General features: G+C 37.2%; 1 protein-coding gene across 4 annotated transcripts in view; it reads right to left on the bottom strand.

Annotated features, from left to right (window-relative positions):
* Positions 1 to 8,654: 8,654 nt before the first annotated feature.
* The window catches only part of SPOCK3 (SPARC (osteonectin), cwcv and kazal like domains proteoglycan 3), a 222,097-nt gene continuing 216,145 nt past the window's right edge, over positions 8,655 to 14,606 (bottom strand). For all 4 annotated transcript variants that reach the window (XM_030018658.1, XM_030018676.1, XM_030018667.1 and 1 more), the window contains 3 exons: positions 12,816 to 12,878; positions 11,422 to 11,559; positions 8,655 to 10,393 (listed from right to left, as the gene is read on the bottom strand). In XM_030018658.1, the coding sequence (XP_029874518.1) occupies positions 10,221 to 10,393; positions 11,422 to 11,559; positions 12,816 to 12,878 (374 nt within the window). In that variant the 3' untranslated portion in view covers positions 8,655 to 10,220. The remainder of the gene's footprint in view (positions 10,394 to 11,421; positions 11,560 to 12,815; positions 12,879 to 14,606) is intronic.

Here is a 14,606-nt window from a genome sequence, read left to right as displayed (position 1 = left end):
AAGTTCGTGACGGACTGCAGCCCGTGGGAAGGACCCACGCTGGAGCAGGGGAAGAGTGAGGAGTCCTCCCCCTGAGGAGGAAGGAGCAGCAGAGACAAGGTGTGATGAACTGACCCCAACCCCCATTCCCTGTCCCCCTGCACCGCTGGGGGGAGGAGGTAGAGAGAACTGGGAGTGGAGTTGAGCTGGGAAGAAGGGAGGGGTTGGGGAAGGTGTTTTAAGATTTGGGTTTACTTCTCATTATCCTTTTCTTGATTTGATTGGTAGTAAATTGGTTTTTTTCCCCAAGTTGAGCCTGTCTTTCGCCCGTGACCATAAGTGGTGAGTGATCCCTCCCTGTCCTTGTCTCGACCCACAAGCGCTTTTTAATATTTTCTCTTCCTCATCGCACTGGGGCCAGGGAGGGGACGAGTGAGCAAGCAGCTTCATGGTGCTTTTTTGCCAGCTAGGCTTAAACCACGACAGTTTCCTTCCTTATTATTTGCCAGGTAGTGGCTGCTAGATAGCACTGCTTAGGCATAATGCCTTTTACTAAATGTCAGCTGTTATGGTCTTCCTTAGGGTAAAGGCAAAGCCCAACGGACATCCATGTCTTTGGTTCAATGTGTCCTGTTTTAGATGTGGTGGTATTCTTATACTGAGTCAATGAATACCTTTAGTGGCATGTGAAATTGCTCCTCCAGAACTCAAGGGGATATGAAAAACTGATAATTCACTTTCTCTAAGGCACCTATGATTTTATCATACTATATCATATCCCCACTTAGCACCTTTACTCCAGGACTGAGTATCCCAACCTGTTTATCTTCCTCATATGAACCAATCTTACCTTTTGTTATCCTTGTAATCCTTTCCTGTAAGTTTCATACTCTTTGGAAACAGGGAAGACACAGAGATTAGCACAGAGAAGGAGCAGCATGTGCTTATACAGTGAGATAAATGATGTTCTTTGAGTTTTGTTCTCTATTTCTTTCCATTCTCCCCCAAATAATTTCTGATATAATTGGCTTTCTTTGACTGTCATTGAGCATTCAAGTGATATTTTTGAAGAATTTTGTGTATAAATCTATTCTAAGTTATTATTCATTTCTGAACTGGTAATATTTAATTTAGACCTTGCTGTGTGTGTAAAGTTAGTGCCTAAACATCATTTTATATTTCAGACATGGGAAAAAAAAAATCAGCTCACACCTTCCAAACATGTATTGTTGAGTGGAAAATTGTAAAGCTACAAGCCGTCTATGAGGTGGACTGTGAAAACCTGGAAAGGATTTCGGCTCCGACAAACAAGCCAGGATGGAACACAACAATGGATCACATATCTCTGCCTAACTGTAGCTGATATTCTTACTAAGTATTTCTTAACTTTCAGTTGGGATGATTTCAAATTTAAAGTCGCCTTGAAACTGCATAATTTAGCTAACTTCTTAGCAACATAGCTAAGAAAAAAATTCAGGGAGCTCTGGAAATTTCACTGCTGTGTTTCGATGCAGTAATCATTTGACGACACCAAGCTGAGTGGAGCAGTTGACATGCCCAAGGGACAGGATGCCATTCGGAGGGACCTGGCCAAGCTCAAGAAGTGGGCCCATGTGAACATCATGAAGTTCAACAAGGCCAAGTGCAAGGTCCTGCACATGGGTTGGGCCACCCCCTGGTACCAATACAGGCTGGGGGATGAAGGGATTGAGAACAGTCCTGTGGAGAAGGACTTGGGGGTGTTGGTTGACAAAAAGCTCAACATGACCTGGCAGTGTGCATTTGCCGCCCAGAAAGCCAACTGTATCCTGGGCTGCATCAAAAGAAGTGTGACCAGCAGGTTAAAGTAGGTGATTCTGCCCCTCTACTCTGCTCTGGTGAGACCCCACCTGGAGTACTGTGTCCAGCTCTGGAGTCCTCAGCACAGGAAGGACATGGACCTGTTGGAGCAGATCCAGAAGAGGGCCACAAAAATGATCAGAGGGATGGAACACCCTTCCTATGCAGACAGGCTGAGAGAGTTGGGGTTGTTCCGCCTGGAGAAGAGAAGGCTCTGGGGAGACCTTGTAGCAGCCTTCCAATACTTAAAGGGAGCTTATAAGAAAGATGGGGACAGACTTTAGCATGGCCTGCTGCGATAGGACAAGGGGTAACGGCTTTCAACTCAAAGAGGGTAGATACAGACTAGATACAAGGAAGAAATTTTTCACAATGAGGGTGGTGAGACACCGGAATGGGTTGCCCAGAGAGGTGGTAGATGCCCCATCCCTGGAAACATTCAAGGTAAGGTTGGATGGGGCTCTGAGCAACCTGATCTAGTGGAAGGTATCCCCACCCATGGCAGGGGGGTTGGACTAGATGACCTTCAAAGGTCCCTTCCAACCCAAACCATTCTATGATTCTATGATAATTTAAAAAATCAAAATTTTTGATTCCTGGATTCAACTAAAGGAAATTATGAGAAGCCATTGCTTTCTAAGCAAAGTACCTGACATGCTCTAATGTCAGCATTCTTAATGTGAAAAAAAAAAAGTGATAATTAGGTTTAAGACAGTGATTACAATGCATAACTCTCAATATGTGATTTTTGGTTTTTAAACGTTTTTATCACAAAAACATGCTATGCCAAAGGAAAACTGCAACTTTTGACTTTTTTTTGTGTAAATATGCTGCAGACCACTTCTTCTATCCCAAGAGAGAGTGACTGGAACCCCTCCCCATGTGAAAAATGTAGCTTTGGCAATATACAGATGTTTGCTCCATGAGCAAGCATAATCCCAGAAGTATGGGATAAAGCGATGGCTACAGACTGATACAGATAAAGATCACAAGACTAACAGAGCCTTTAGAAAAAGCAGGGGGGAGCAAGAGTGGTGTGGGGCTTTCTCACCCTCACTAGGTTACTATTTTTCAGAACCCTGCCTTGGTAGCTTACTATTTTTTTAGACTTCTGCTTTGTTTTTTCTCCCCTTTGCTATCATTTCTTTATTCCTCTAACAATAGCTGGACCAAGAACACTTTACAAGTGAAGTTAAGAAGAAAAATTAGAAACAAACCTCACAAGCAGAAAATTTATTTCTTTTTGAGATAGATAAAACAGTAGGGAAAAGCAGCTAGCTGTTCTGCACTTATAGTCCAACCAGGAGAAATGAATGGAAAGTTGAGACACATGACAGAGCAAATGTCTTTTATGAAGATAAAGTTCAGAGCCCAGAGAGGCCACTGTTGTGGGACTATGCAGTTTGCATAACCTCACTATGCAAAAAGAGAAAAATCTTTCCTTTTCTTCATTCATGCTTGAGCAAGCAGCAGCAGCAGCACTACCATAAAGCCCTTAGGCTTATGCAATTCCCCTTCAGCAAACCTTTACTCTGTGGCAGAACTGATCCTTCTGTGGTCAGGTCTCAACACAACTACATCAGCTGCGCAGGAGCACTGAGAAGAGTAACACAAAGATGAGACGTGCCAGGCAGTACAGGTTTCTGAAACTCTGTGCTGCTCACGATAGCAACATTCACTCGGGGCTGCATGGCAAGGTTTCTGTCTGCACGCAGAAAGAAAAAGACCTATCCCTGTACAGCTGAAAATAATAGGAATTTTATGCAATTTTATTCCTGCTGTTGAAGATTAATAGGCCTTCTTTTTCCATTGCTGTGTAGTGGTATTCAAGCAGCAGTGGAGTGGGAGAGAATTTAAGATAAATTGACCTCTAATTAACAGTAAAAAGACATATATTACAGATTTGAAAGCGGGGAAAAAGAGCTTCTTTCACTCACTTTCTCATAATAATTGAAATCTAAATATGGCCAGAGAACAGTTAACCAGGCAGCTTGTGCTTATGGTGTAAGTCAGATGTATGAATCACAGGAGTGAACTGTATATTAGGGGATCTACTAATTACCTGTTTGGCCTTAAGACGTACCTTGTGCCAGCACTGACATTTCTTTTATCTTTAAAAAACTGATACAGGAAATTTACTTAGATGGCAATGCTTTTTCTGCCAGTATTGCTGATTCAAATGAAAGTTACTATGCAGAGAGATAAAATAGTAATGCAATTTCTACCACATAAAATTCAAGCTATCTTATTGGACAAGATATACAGCTTTCAATGGCATTAGTCCACTTCTACATCAGAATCTAAGTAAATTACCATTTATATAAACAACAACCCTGGACAATTCCCTGCACTGAGTCAGGCAAGCATTTGTAATGGATGCAATAGATTACATCTGGGCAAACACCAGCTATAAACTACTTCTTCTGAGGAACTCTTTAACGTGCCAATAACATGTCCTCAGCTTCTAAGCTGGTCAATGGTGCAATTCCTACAGATGCTTTGTGCCACAATGCCACTATGGAAGCTGAACTCATGTCAGCACTCACACGTAATTTCTGATGTGAATGATATGCTATAAAGCCATAGCCGAATAAAAACATGTGTGTGGGGAAATTATGAGGGGAAAGAGCAGCATGAGCAATGAACTTAGGATCTTCACACTTTTTTATTCAGTGATAGGATCAGTCAGCTACTCAAATACATAGATGCTGCCCCAACACTGTCTCATTCTAATTCTTCTCCTGCCTTCCTTTCCTTTGAGCTTGCCTTACAGCATTACTAATTTTCTTTTCTTTTTTTTTTTTTTTTTTTAACTAATAAAATTGTCTTCCCATGAGCAAAGATTATATTCAGGTACATTTTCAAGGCATAAATTAAAACTGTTGGTAGGTTTTCTTTACAAAATTATTAAGAGTAATCAGTCTTATTCAAACCATGCATTTTAAGCTGTTGTGCCTTCAAAGGAGCCTCCTTCCTACATTCTGGCAAGATTTCTAAGGATAGATCCTAGAGCTCTTACTGCTGAAGGAATCAGCCCTACTCAACATTTGATTCCCTCCTTTCATTGGAAACTAGTCTACGTTTCCGAGCATATGGGGCAACTGAGGGAAGCAAGTTCACTTGCACGTGAAGAAAGATGGCCTGGGATCATCACCTTGTGCTGTTACACTGTCATTTCACATCGTGTGTCCTCTCATTTGTGTTACATTAACATATAAACTTGTGACATCCATTTGGTCACAATTACAATGAAGACACAGCCCAGTGACATTAGCTTTGCACAAATCTTTTCATCACACTGAGCAAACATGAAAGCTTCCCAACACCAAATAAATACATAAACTTCCATATAGATACAACTGTACATTTCAGGTAGCTGCCACAGATGTTAGACAGTAAGAATTCTTCAGATAGACAACTTCACACAACAGATTTTGAATTAAAGCACGCTTCAGTTCCTTAACACTAATGCAGCACAATGGAATATACAGAAGTGTAGTAAAACTGAGCAAGCCCCAAAGAAGCTTTGCATAATGCTCAAAACCAATCGATTTTGAATTACGGTATGCTTTCAAGTAACTGCGTTATACTTGAGAAAGAAGGAAAAAGAACAACAGCATTATGGCTGCGAAATTGGACTCTTACTACAGATTGCTATTGCTGGGTTTTTTTGAAAGAAGAGAAAACCTCAGTAATCTTTGCTAGCTTTCAAACAAATTCAACAAAGTATTTTGTTAATCACTACTCTGTTCTAACACCCCAAACTCAGTAAAACTTGGTGTGGTCCTCCAGCCCCCTCAGGCACACGGAAATCAATCAGAAGCATTACAGTTACAGTAAAAGAGATCCGATCTCCTCTTCTTCACAGGGACTGAAGTCCAGCAGACAACTTAATCTCACAAAAACGTGTCAGTATGTAAGCCTGTGAGGTAAATAAACCATGAAAAGGGAAAGGAATTCGAGAGTCTTCCTAAAAACGGCTATCTGATGTTAACAGCAAGACCTATAGAGCACACCCTTAGTGCCTTGTGCTGGGTATAGCCCCCTCTTTTACCACTGCACTTGCCTGATGAGCAGTATAACGACCCCAGTTGGAGGGATGTGTATTCATGACTTTTTTTAATTCAGCAGACTGCAGAATGTTCTGTGAGTTTACAGAGCAGCTGTGAATTCTATGGGCAGACAGGGAGAGCAGGCCACCTCTCCGTCCACCTTGATTTTAACTGACAAATTTCAACCACTTTGGCAAAAATGGTTATAGGCATGAGCATGAGTTTTGTCGATACCCTTGTCTGAAGTTTTAATCAAATTCTTCTATGGGGTCATGTGGAAGGCTAGTGAAGAGATGTAAAATGCTCTGCATTATTACAAATATTATAGCACAGAGATACTTCTTAAAAATAGGCACGCACATTTCACTTGTAAAACTCACCTTCAAGAGGACAGACAGATATTGTGCAGTAGTGTCTTTCTCAGGATTTGATTCAATTAGCATCTGAAACACAACAAAAAATTCAAGCGGAGGTGTCATCTTTTAGGCTAGGCAACTCTGTTTCCCATTCATGCTCTGGTTCCTTAACTTCAGAGTCATTTCTACAGCCATTGCACTGGATGACTTAACAACTTAGCAAACTGCACCCATCCTGTATGAGTACAATGACACTGTGTTAGCAGAGACCTACTCATGACAAAGGGGTACCCTATTATTTCAGCATGTCCAGTATGGTCATGCTAGCCTTTGGGAGCAGGTTGGGCTTTTTTAAAACTTTCAATATTTTAATTTTAATTACTTACCCAGTGATAACTGGTTAAGTTGGAGATTCCTCCAATCCATTATATTGTTCTTCATGTTTATCCTGATCTGTTTCTTCAAACAGAAACTTGGCGACAAACTATTTAGTGTCCACTGAACTAGCTAAAACAAAACTATGGATGGTTTGCTATTAATATATTTAGATTAGTGGAAAAACAGTAAAAAGGATTACTGTATTTCAAATAAATTTGTGCTGCCACAGCTATATTTAAATCCATTTTTTAAAAGCTTTCAGCAATTAGAAATATACACACCATTCTAATGAAGAAACCCTGTAAATACAGATTTTTAAAATTTCCTATGAAGCATGAAATTAATCCACTTTCTGATAAACTTTTATTATTCCACCTGGGCACTGGATTCTTTAATAATAAAAGAAATCCAGTTCTTGTCCATGTGCACAAAACAGGTAAAAATTTTCCTATCATCATTACGGTCCATCTTCCTCAGTCTTGTAAAATGATCCAATTTTTGTACACGCAAACTAATGACGCTAACTCATTTGCTTTTAAACTAGGCATAACTATGTGGCTTGACCTGAAATATTCCCTTGGAAGACTACATAATAATTGATTTCATTGAACTCGGTATTCCTTACTTTTCACTGAATCTGAGAATTATAATTCCACACATTCTCAGAAGAGCACAAGGATTAATCACTGTGTCTGAAAATCTTCAAATTCATATCAGTATCTTTGCATATTTATATGTACATATATATGTGCACAATTATAAGATCAAGAAAAAACAACAACAAACGACACTGACACTGTAAAAATAATGAATTTTAAAATCAAGGGCTCCCTACTGCTTTCTGCCTGACTGTACTCATGAGGACACACCTCTGTGCAAATTTTTGGATATGACAGAAAGAAGGAAAAAGCTTCTGAATGGTTTAGTTATTTAGTGATTTTATATTATCAGCCTTTACCTTTATTTGTTCTACCTGCTCCTAATTTCATGTACTTCTTTGATGCTGCAGTGAAGTAGTTTCTATTTCATTTGGTATCATGAAAGCAAATCAACACCTTAATATTAATCCATAGACAAAATTACCTTTTTTAAAAAAAAAAGAAAGGGTGTTTTCAAAGGAATTCTCACACTATCAATCTCTTCTCTGGCTTTTACTCATGAATGAGAAACAATTCAAGTGTTTGTTGTTGCTGTTTTAGTTTTGGACCACAAAAATTCTCCAAAATTACCCTGAATCTCCATTGTCACTGTTCTTTAGTAAATTTAGCTATCTTGATTTACTTCTGACTTTATGATAGGTAGCTTTGATACTCAGGGAATAAAATCCATGCCTATTCCCACTTTTTCTAGTTCAGTGGGGAATTTTCAGGGAAGAAATAATATAAACTTCTTTTGTGCTCTTCTGCGTGACAGTTCATTTTAGAATGGTCTTCATACTGTAATCCCATTAGGCTAAACACATTATGAATTCTCTTTCCATACTTTAATTCTCCCAATATCACAAGTTTTAATGACATCCATTTTTAGTTTGCCATCTAATGACCATTTGTCACATCAGGAAAAAAACACCCACAACAGTACTTGCTACATCAGCCAATAATGACAACATTTTTTCTTTAGCTTCTTTATTTAAAATCAATTAATATATCAGTTAATTTCAGCCATAAGAAACTGTTCTCTGATAAAATCCCACTATATTGGAATGGTAAACTCTTAACTACTTTTATTTAAGAAAATAATACAACTATGTCCCACAGATTATGATGGAGTTTAAAAAGAATTATCTCTTTCTTTACTATGTAATGAAGACAATGTCATAAAAGTACATAACAAAGCTATAGAAAATTCAGGAAAATACAGAAAAATAAAAGCTCCCTATGGGTTATGCCTTAGTCAAAAATTCTTTACTGGAAATAAAACATTAATAAGTGGCTTTATACAAATAAATACATATTTTACTACGTGAAATGTATCTGAAACATGAATTCTTTCTGTTTCAAAATTTCAAGATATGCAAAAAGTCAAAATGATGGGCTATACTGGCCAAAGGTTGGTTACAAGAGTCTTTATTTTGCAAACTATACAGAAACAGTAAAAAAGAAAATGCATTATACTTTTCAATATTACATAGGGTAAACATTAAATTTAGTACTTAATGTGTAGAAATTAATTCAAATAAGAAACTGATTTTCCTTTTAATTAACGATGGGAAACCAGTGATCCAATTTTGAAATTATAGAACCTGTAGTATTACATTATACAGGTCACGTCAATTTTATTGTGGGCAGAAAGCAACAGATATGATATGAACGAAGATGGCGGAGTCCCAAAATATCTACACAATTAATTAACATGCTAACATAAATACAGTGATTAAAGTAATTTTCTCTACAGTCAAATCTTAAGTGCTACTCTACACAATAATTATAATCTAGTCCACATGGTAATTACATAACAATAGGAAAAAAAATTAAAATAACCCATATTCTTCATTCCAGCAGCAGTACCTATACTGGTATTAATTTGGTAATTGGGTGTGCTTAGCTATTGCCTAACATCCTATACTGGTGTGCATGCTAAAACCTCTCTATTTCTATTTTGCAAGGCACCTTTACAATACGCTCTCTAAGTTTCTGCACTAGTAACAGAAAACAACATGAATTAAGATAAAGATGCAAAACTACTTCCTGAATTAAGAAAATAAAAAGAATCATTATACATTTATTAAAAACTACCTTGGGGCAAGTGCCAAGACTCTGAAATACAGTCATGTATAAAGGTAATACAATTTTAAGCAAAGTTTTTCCCCATGTAGAATATTTTACGCTAATCTGATTAGAGAGAAATACGGAGAAACAACAGAGGGTGAAGCAATGTTTGAGTAAATAATAATAAAGCCTGTATGACCTTGTCGTGAACAAAAAAAAAAATTAAAAAGGACAAGAAAACTTTAGAATTACAGAATTGGTGCTTGTCCATGCTACTGCTTTTGAAAAATCCTCTCAATAACCTAGCCATTTCCTAGTAAAAAAACATAACTACAAATGCAAACACAAAGGAGGACTTTGCTTTATTTTTCCCTCCTGATAATTTTTCTCCATACCTTTGGTTAATTAAAGGCTGGTGAGATGCTACTCGTGCACCAATGTTCTTCTACTGTAATACATTTTTGATTTATTAAATGGACAATTTGCAAAGCCCGCAGGGCCTAAAACACTGACAGAACTAAAGTTAAGTTACAGTATGTGTTCTGAAGAGGACATGCACAGTTCCAAGTAAGGGCCAGTACCTTTTCACCGGAGTTTTAAAGAGACTGGTTGTCTTTATAGTGTGTTTTGCACATTTATATTTTCAGTAGCACATAACATTTCTTTCCTCAGGCTAGACTTCCAATGTGTTTTCTTCAGCGCAAAGGCATTTAAAAACTCAAAAGCACATAATATAATTATTTTTATTTAAACAAAACTAGTCTATGACTCCAGCTGCAATGTTTGAAATAATCATACAAAATATACATGTTTGTTAGAATCCTTTTGATCTTGGAGAGCAAAGGGATTTTATGAAATGTCATCTTGTGGATTTTAGAAAGGTACAATTCCTGGACCCCCTAATATCATCAAATATATCCATCATGATCATCGTCATCATCAACATCATCATCTCCTTCATCTTCATCATCATCTTCAATTTCATCTTCATCATTCATTATTTCATCTTCGTCATCTTCATCATCTGTCCATTCATGGAAATCGCCAGAGGCAAAATCACCTGAAGTCTCTAAATCAATAGCTAAAAAGGTATGATAGTTATAGAAAAGACACACAAGATACACTGCATATTTATAGTATGATATATATAAGCATATAAAAGGCACACCAGAATTTTTAGTTTCAGGACGATTACTTATTTTAAACTATACAGTGTGACTTAGAAATAAAACATAAATAATACAAAAATTTTTTTGTCTTACAAGAAAACCACTTCAATAGGGATTAATTTCTCAATGTTAACAAAGGAGACAAATTTTATGGATTTGTAAAACTGTAATGAGTGCCAGGAACAAGTGAAAGAGATTTAAGTCCAACTTACAGATGACAATAAGGACTACTGATAATATACACTGTCTATTGGTCAGTTCTTACATATTATCTTGAACTATCTAGAACTGTCCATTTATCTAGAAGGGATCCTGGATTAGATGGACAATAGGCCTGCGCTTGCATGTCAAATATGGTGTTTTGTTTCAGGCTATGTTCTTTTGTTGCAGAAGAAGTGGAAAGGAGTAATGTAGGACTTTTTTTTTTTTTTTTTTTTTGAAATGAAAATATTTTTTTGCCATTTTCTGTATCTGGGGCATCAAAGAAAGGTGACATGGGAATTTTTGGAAGAAGTTGCACAGTGCTGCAGGGAAGGGAAAAATAAGGGAAGATTTAGTGTGCTAGGAACTTCTGGCAATTCCCTCAAATATAAATTGAAAAAAATGTCAAACTGAATTCACTAGCATGCTGATTACCCAAAGGGATTTATTTCATCAAGCATTTTGGGGCTTGTCTAATGCTGCTTTAGATAATTAATTTTCCCTAGGTTTATATACACTATGCCAAGCACATATATGAGGTTTATTAATAGCTGACACAGTGATAGGAGTTGCAAAAAATAATGAAGTAATAACAATAAAAAATTATAATTTGTTATTTTTTGTTTCCAAATCCATGAGTTGGGTCCCACATCTGTTCTTACTGAAGAAATTTAATCTGGTTGGTAATCAAAGGGAATAACAACTCTAAACCAAATGCTACAAAGGCTTCTTAACTTACCACATTCTGCCATACCATTTGTTCTGGATCCTGTTACCTCATTACCATATCTGTCAACACACCAGCACTGCCCTATGCTTCCATGGCACTGACTTGGTTTGTAATACCCATCTTCATCACATAAGGGGATGTACTGCCCTGTGATATATAAATATTGAATAAGAATATTAAAAACTGCCTCTTGGCCAATGTAACAATTATACCAGAAAGTAACTTCCGTTTGCTTTTTCCTCATTCCAGACTTTACACTGGCTGGTTTACTACTACTAAATTCAGTTAAGCAGAAAATGACTGAATATATTAAATGTGGGAGGAGAAATAACACGTATCAGTCTTGGACTGATTTCAAGAAATAAAGTGACCAATCTCCCTTTAATTTTTTCATTGATCCTGTGATACATATTCCTTACTCCCTGAACATCTCAGTCAAGATCTTTGCTGTATTCTGGGGAAAAAGTTCAAATGTAGCACCCAGCCCTGAATGGGATGTTCTATAATCTGTGGAGTACAAACAAGTCTGAATAGTGAGGGCCAGGCTTCCTGGACTAACGAACTATCTGCTACAAGGCTTAGGAGCTATTTTTATTTAATATATATTTTACAATTCATTTAGTTATCTACTAATATTTAATTCCCCCACCACAGAAGACAAATGCAGTGTAACAACCAATTTTATCAACAGCAAATGTAAAAAATGAATGAAATTTGCATTTATATGCAAAGTGCCTAGTCAAATTAGGCTCTAAGCCAAAAGGGTTCCCCACCAAGAGTAAAAGAGACACAATCAGGAACTTATTTTGTGAGGCAGTGACTTGCCTAAGGCTGAATAAACCACTGTTTTTCATTTGGAACAAACAGAGACTTTTTGAAAGAAACATAAAAGGTAGACAAACCATTATGAACAAAACATTCATATGAAAGCATTTTGAAGTGTATAGTTGTTGTTAGAAATACAGTTGTAGCAGAAATACAGTTTTTACTACATTGGGCCAAGCCTTTTATTGCAGCTTTTATACAGTGGCTAACGGTAAAATGAAGATTTTACATTTCAGTAATATTGATACAATATAAACTGATTCAAGACAAAGATTTCAATTACTTAAAGAATATTACAGGTAAAGGATCAGCAGAGATACTAATTTAGGAGTGCCTTAGACTGTCCCTTCTATAACTGTAAAAACGTACCTTCTATTAGGGTAATAAAACAGATGTAATATCTTTTGGTAGGTAAGGTAATAAAACTAAGTTTAATAGCTTTCAAAAATTTCATAAATTTTGTTGCTGGAATTTACTGCGGTCTATCTTTGTTGGATTAATATTGATTTTATGTTGCTGTTTCACTAGGGTTATTTATGTAAGCAATAAAACCTTCAAAAGAATGATCTATGGCTCACCTAGGAGCTTCTTTCCTCCTTGCTGCTTCTGAATGTTGGCGAGTTCTGTCTGGCAAGGTGGGTCTAAAATGACATAAAAAATGTTAAACAGATTACACTGTATCTAGGAAAGAAAGCATATGACTAAGTTTTCACAGTTTGCTACATCCTAAGGTCACTCTAACTACTGACCTTAATAAACACACGCATCCTGCATTAGTAGTCACGTCTAAGCTCTGAAATAAAAGAATTACTGCACCTTACTACAGCTCCAGAATTATGAATTAGAGCACCACCATGGATTTGTGCAGAAGGCCACTCCCAGTTAACCCAGGTGTAAGTGGGCATCTAGTCACTAGTCTAGAGGATCAAGGAATGCTAGACCAAAATAGTAACTCTATCACACCCTATTTTATCAGTCTACAGAAATCAGAGTGTGACTGTGAAGCTGGCCTCATATATGAGTTAGAAACAGGATGGTTCTTTTAATCCTCTCCCTTTTGTTCTTGTTAGAAGTCATGTTCAAGTTTCATATTTCATGTACTACACTAAGAAAATAAGAATTTTCTCCACTGAAGTCTGCAACTTGTGATTCTATTGCAACAATTTAAGACTGAATCCCATGGGTACAGAGCCCCATGTTCAGCAAACTGAGTTAAAAACAGTGGCTAAAATTTAGATGGCTTTAACAGGCAGAACAGGTATTAAAATTCAGTTTTCCATTCTTCAGAGTTATAGCTTACTCCAGTTCTAAATCATTTAATTTTCTACTGTCTATAAAAGCAAGTCACAGTACGCCCCATGAATGGGAAGGAAATAAGACGTGAATGTGTATACGGTACTGTTGAGTAAGTGAAGGAATCAAAGACAACAAAGTACTAATCTCTGAACACTGATATTGCATACTACATTAGACTGTTAGCACAAAGGCATTTCTCAGTCTGAATCCACAGTACTATTACTGAGTTTACTCACATGTGTCTTCAGCTTATACCGTTCCCAGACAATATTCTGATAACATCTCACTAAAATCTCACATTCTCTGAATATTAAATGCATTTTCCATTTTAGCAGACTCTGATTATTTAGAATACATCTTTGCCATGCAATCAAGGCTCCCTTCTGAAATATAGTGAAACTACTTTTTTTCCACGCAAACAGAAAAAAATCTTCTGAGCTAGTTTAAAGATAAGTAGGACTGGCCTAGCTTCTTGATGAAGCACACAGTTAGGCCAGAACCCAGTCACTGTGTAGGGCAATGGGTAGGCAAAAATCACTGGAGTGGTGATAGTCCAAAGCAGCCTTTCCTGAATTCCTCCTAAAGGAAAACAAGAGTGCTCACCCTTTTAGACGGCTGAGAGCAGCACAAGATGCACAAAGGAGTGCAGGAACAGCAAGAAGACATTATAATACATGGAGGTGCCTTTCTTGTAGAATTGTTCAAACTCTGATGACAAATGCCTAGATGAACTGGGGATCAAAAATATATTTCTGTTGAACCCAGAGCCTCTTGGCCGCCATAGCCTAGATATACCAATAGGCCTTTGGTATTATTCATGAGCTCTTATCTAACAGAGTAAATAGAAACTGGAGGACAATAATAACCCCTTACTGACAGCAGGCTGTTAATTTCTCTTGGCTTTACACTTTAAATGCTTTTTACATATCCCATACTTTTAAAGAAGCTTATAAACAAGTGGCCTCAACTGGTGGGCCAGGTTTTCACACTAAATCTATAATGATTCTTTCTAGACTGAAGGCCTCAAAAATAGGCTCTACTTTTAAAATACTGTTCACAGGAGTCTTAGTGCC

This window comes from Aquila chrysaetos, chromosome 1 (genome assembly GCF_900496995.4).
Source record: "Aquila chrysaetos chrysaetos chromosome 1, bAquChr1.4, whole genome shotgun sequence".
Taxonomy (NCBI): Eukaryota; Metazoa; Chordata; class Aves; order Accipitriformes; family Accipitridae; genus Aquila; species Aquila chrysaetos.
This window is presented reverse-complemented; position numbering and strand designations above follow the sequence as displayed.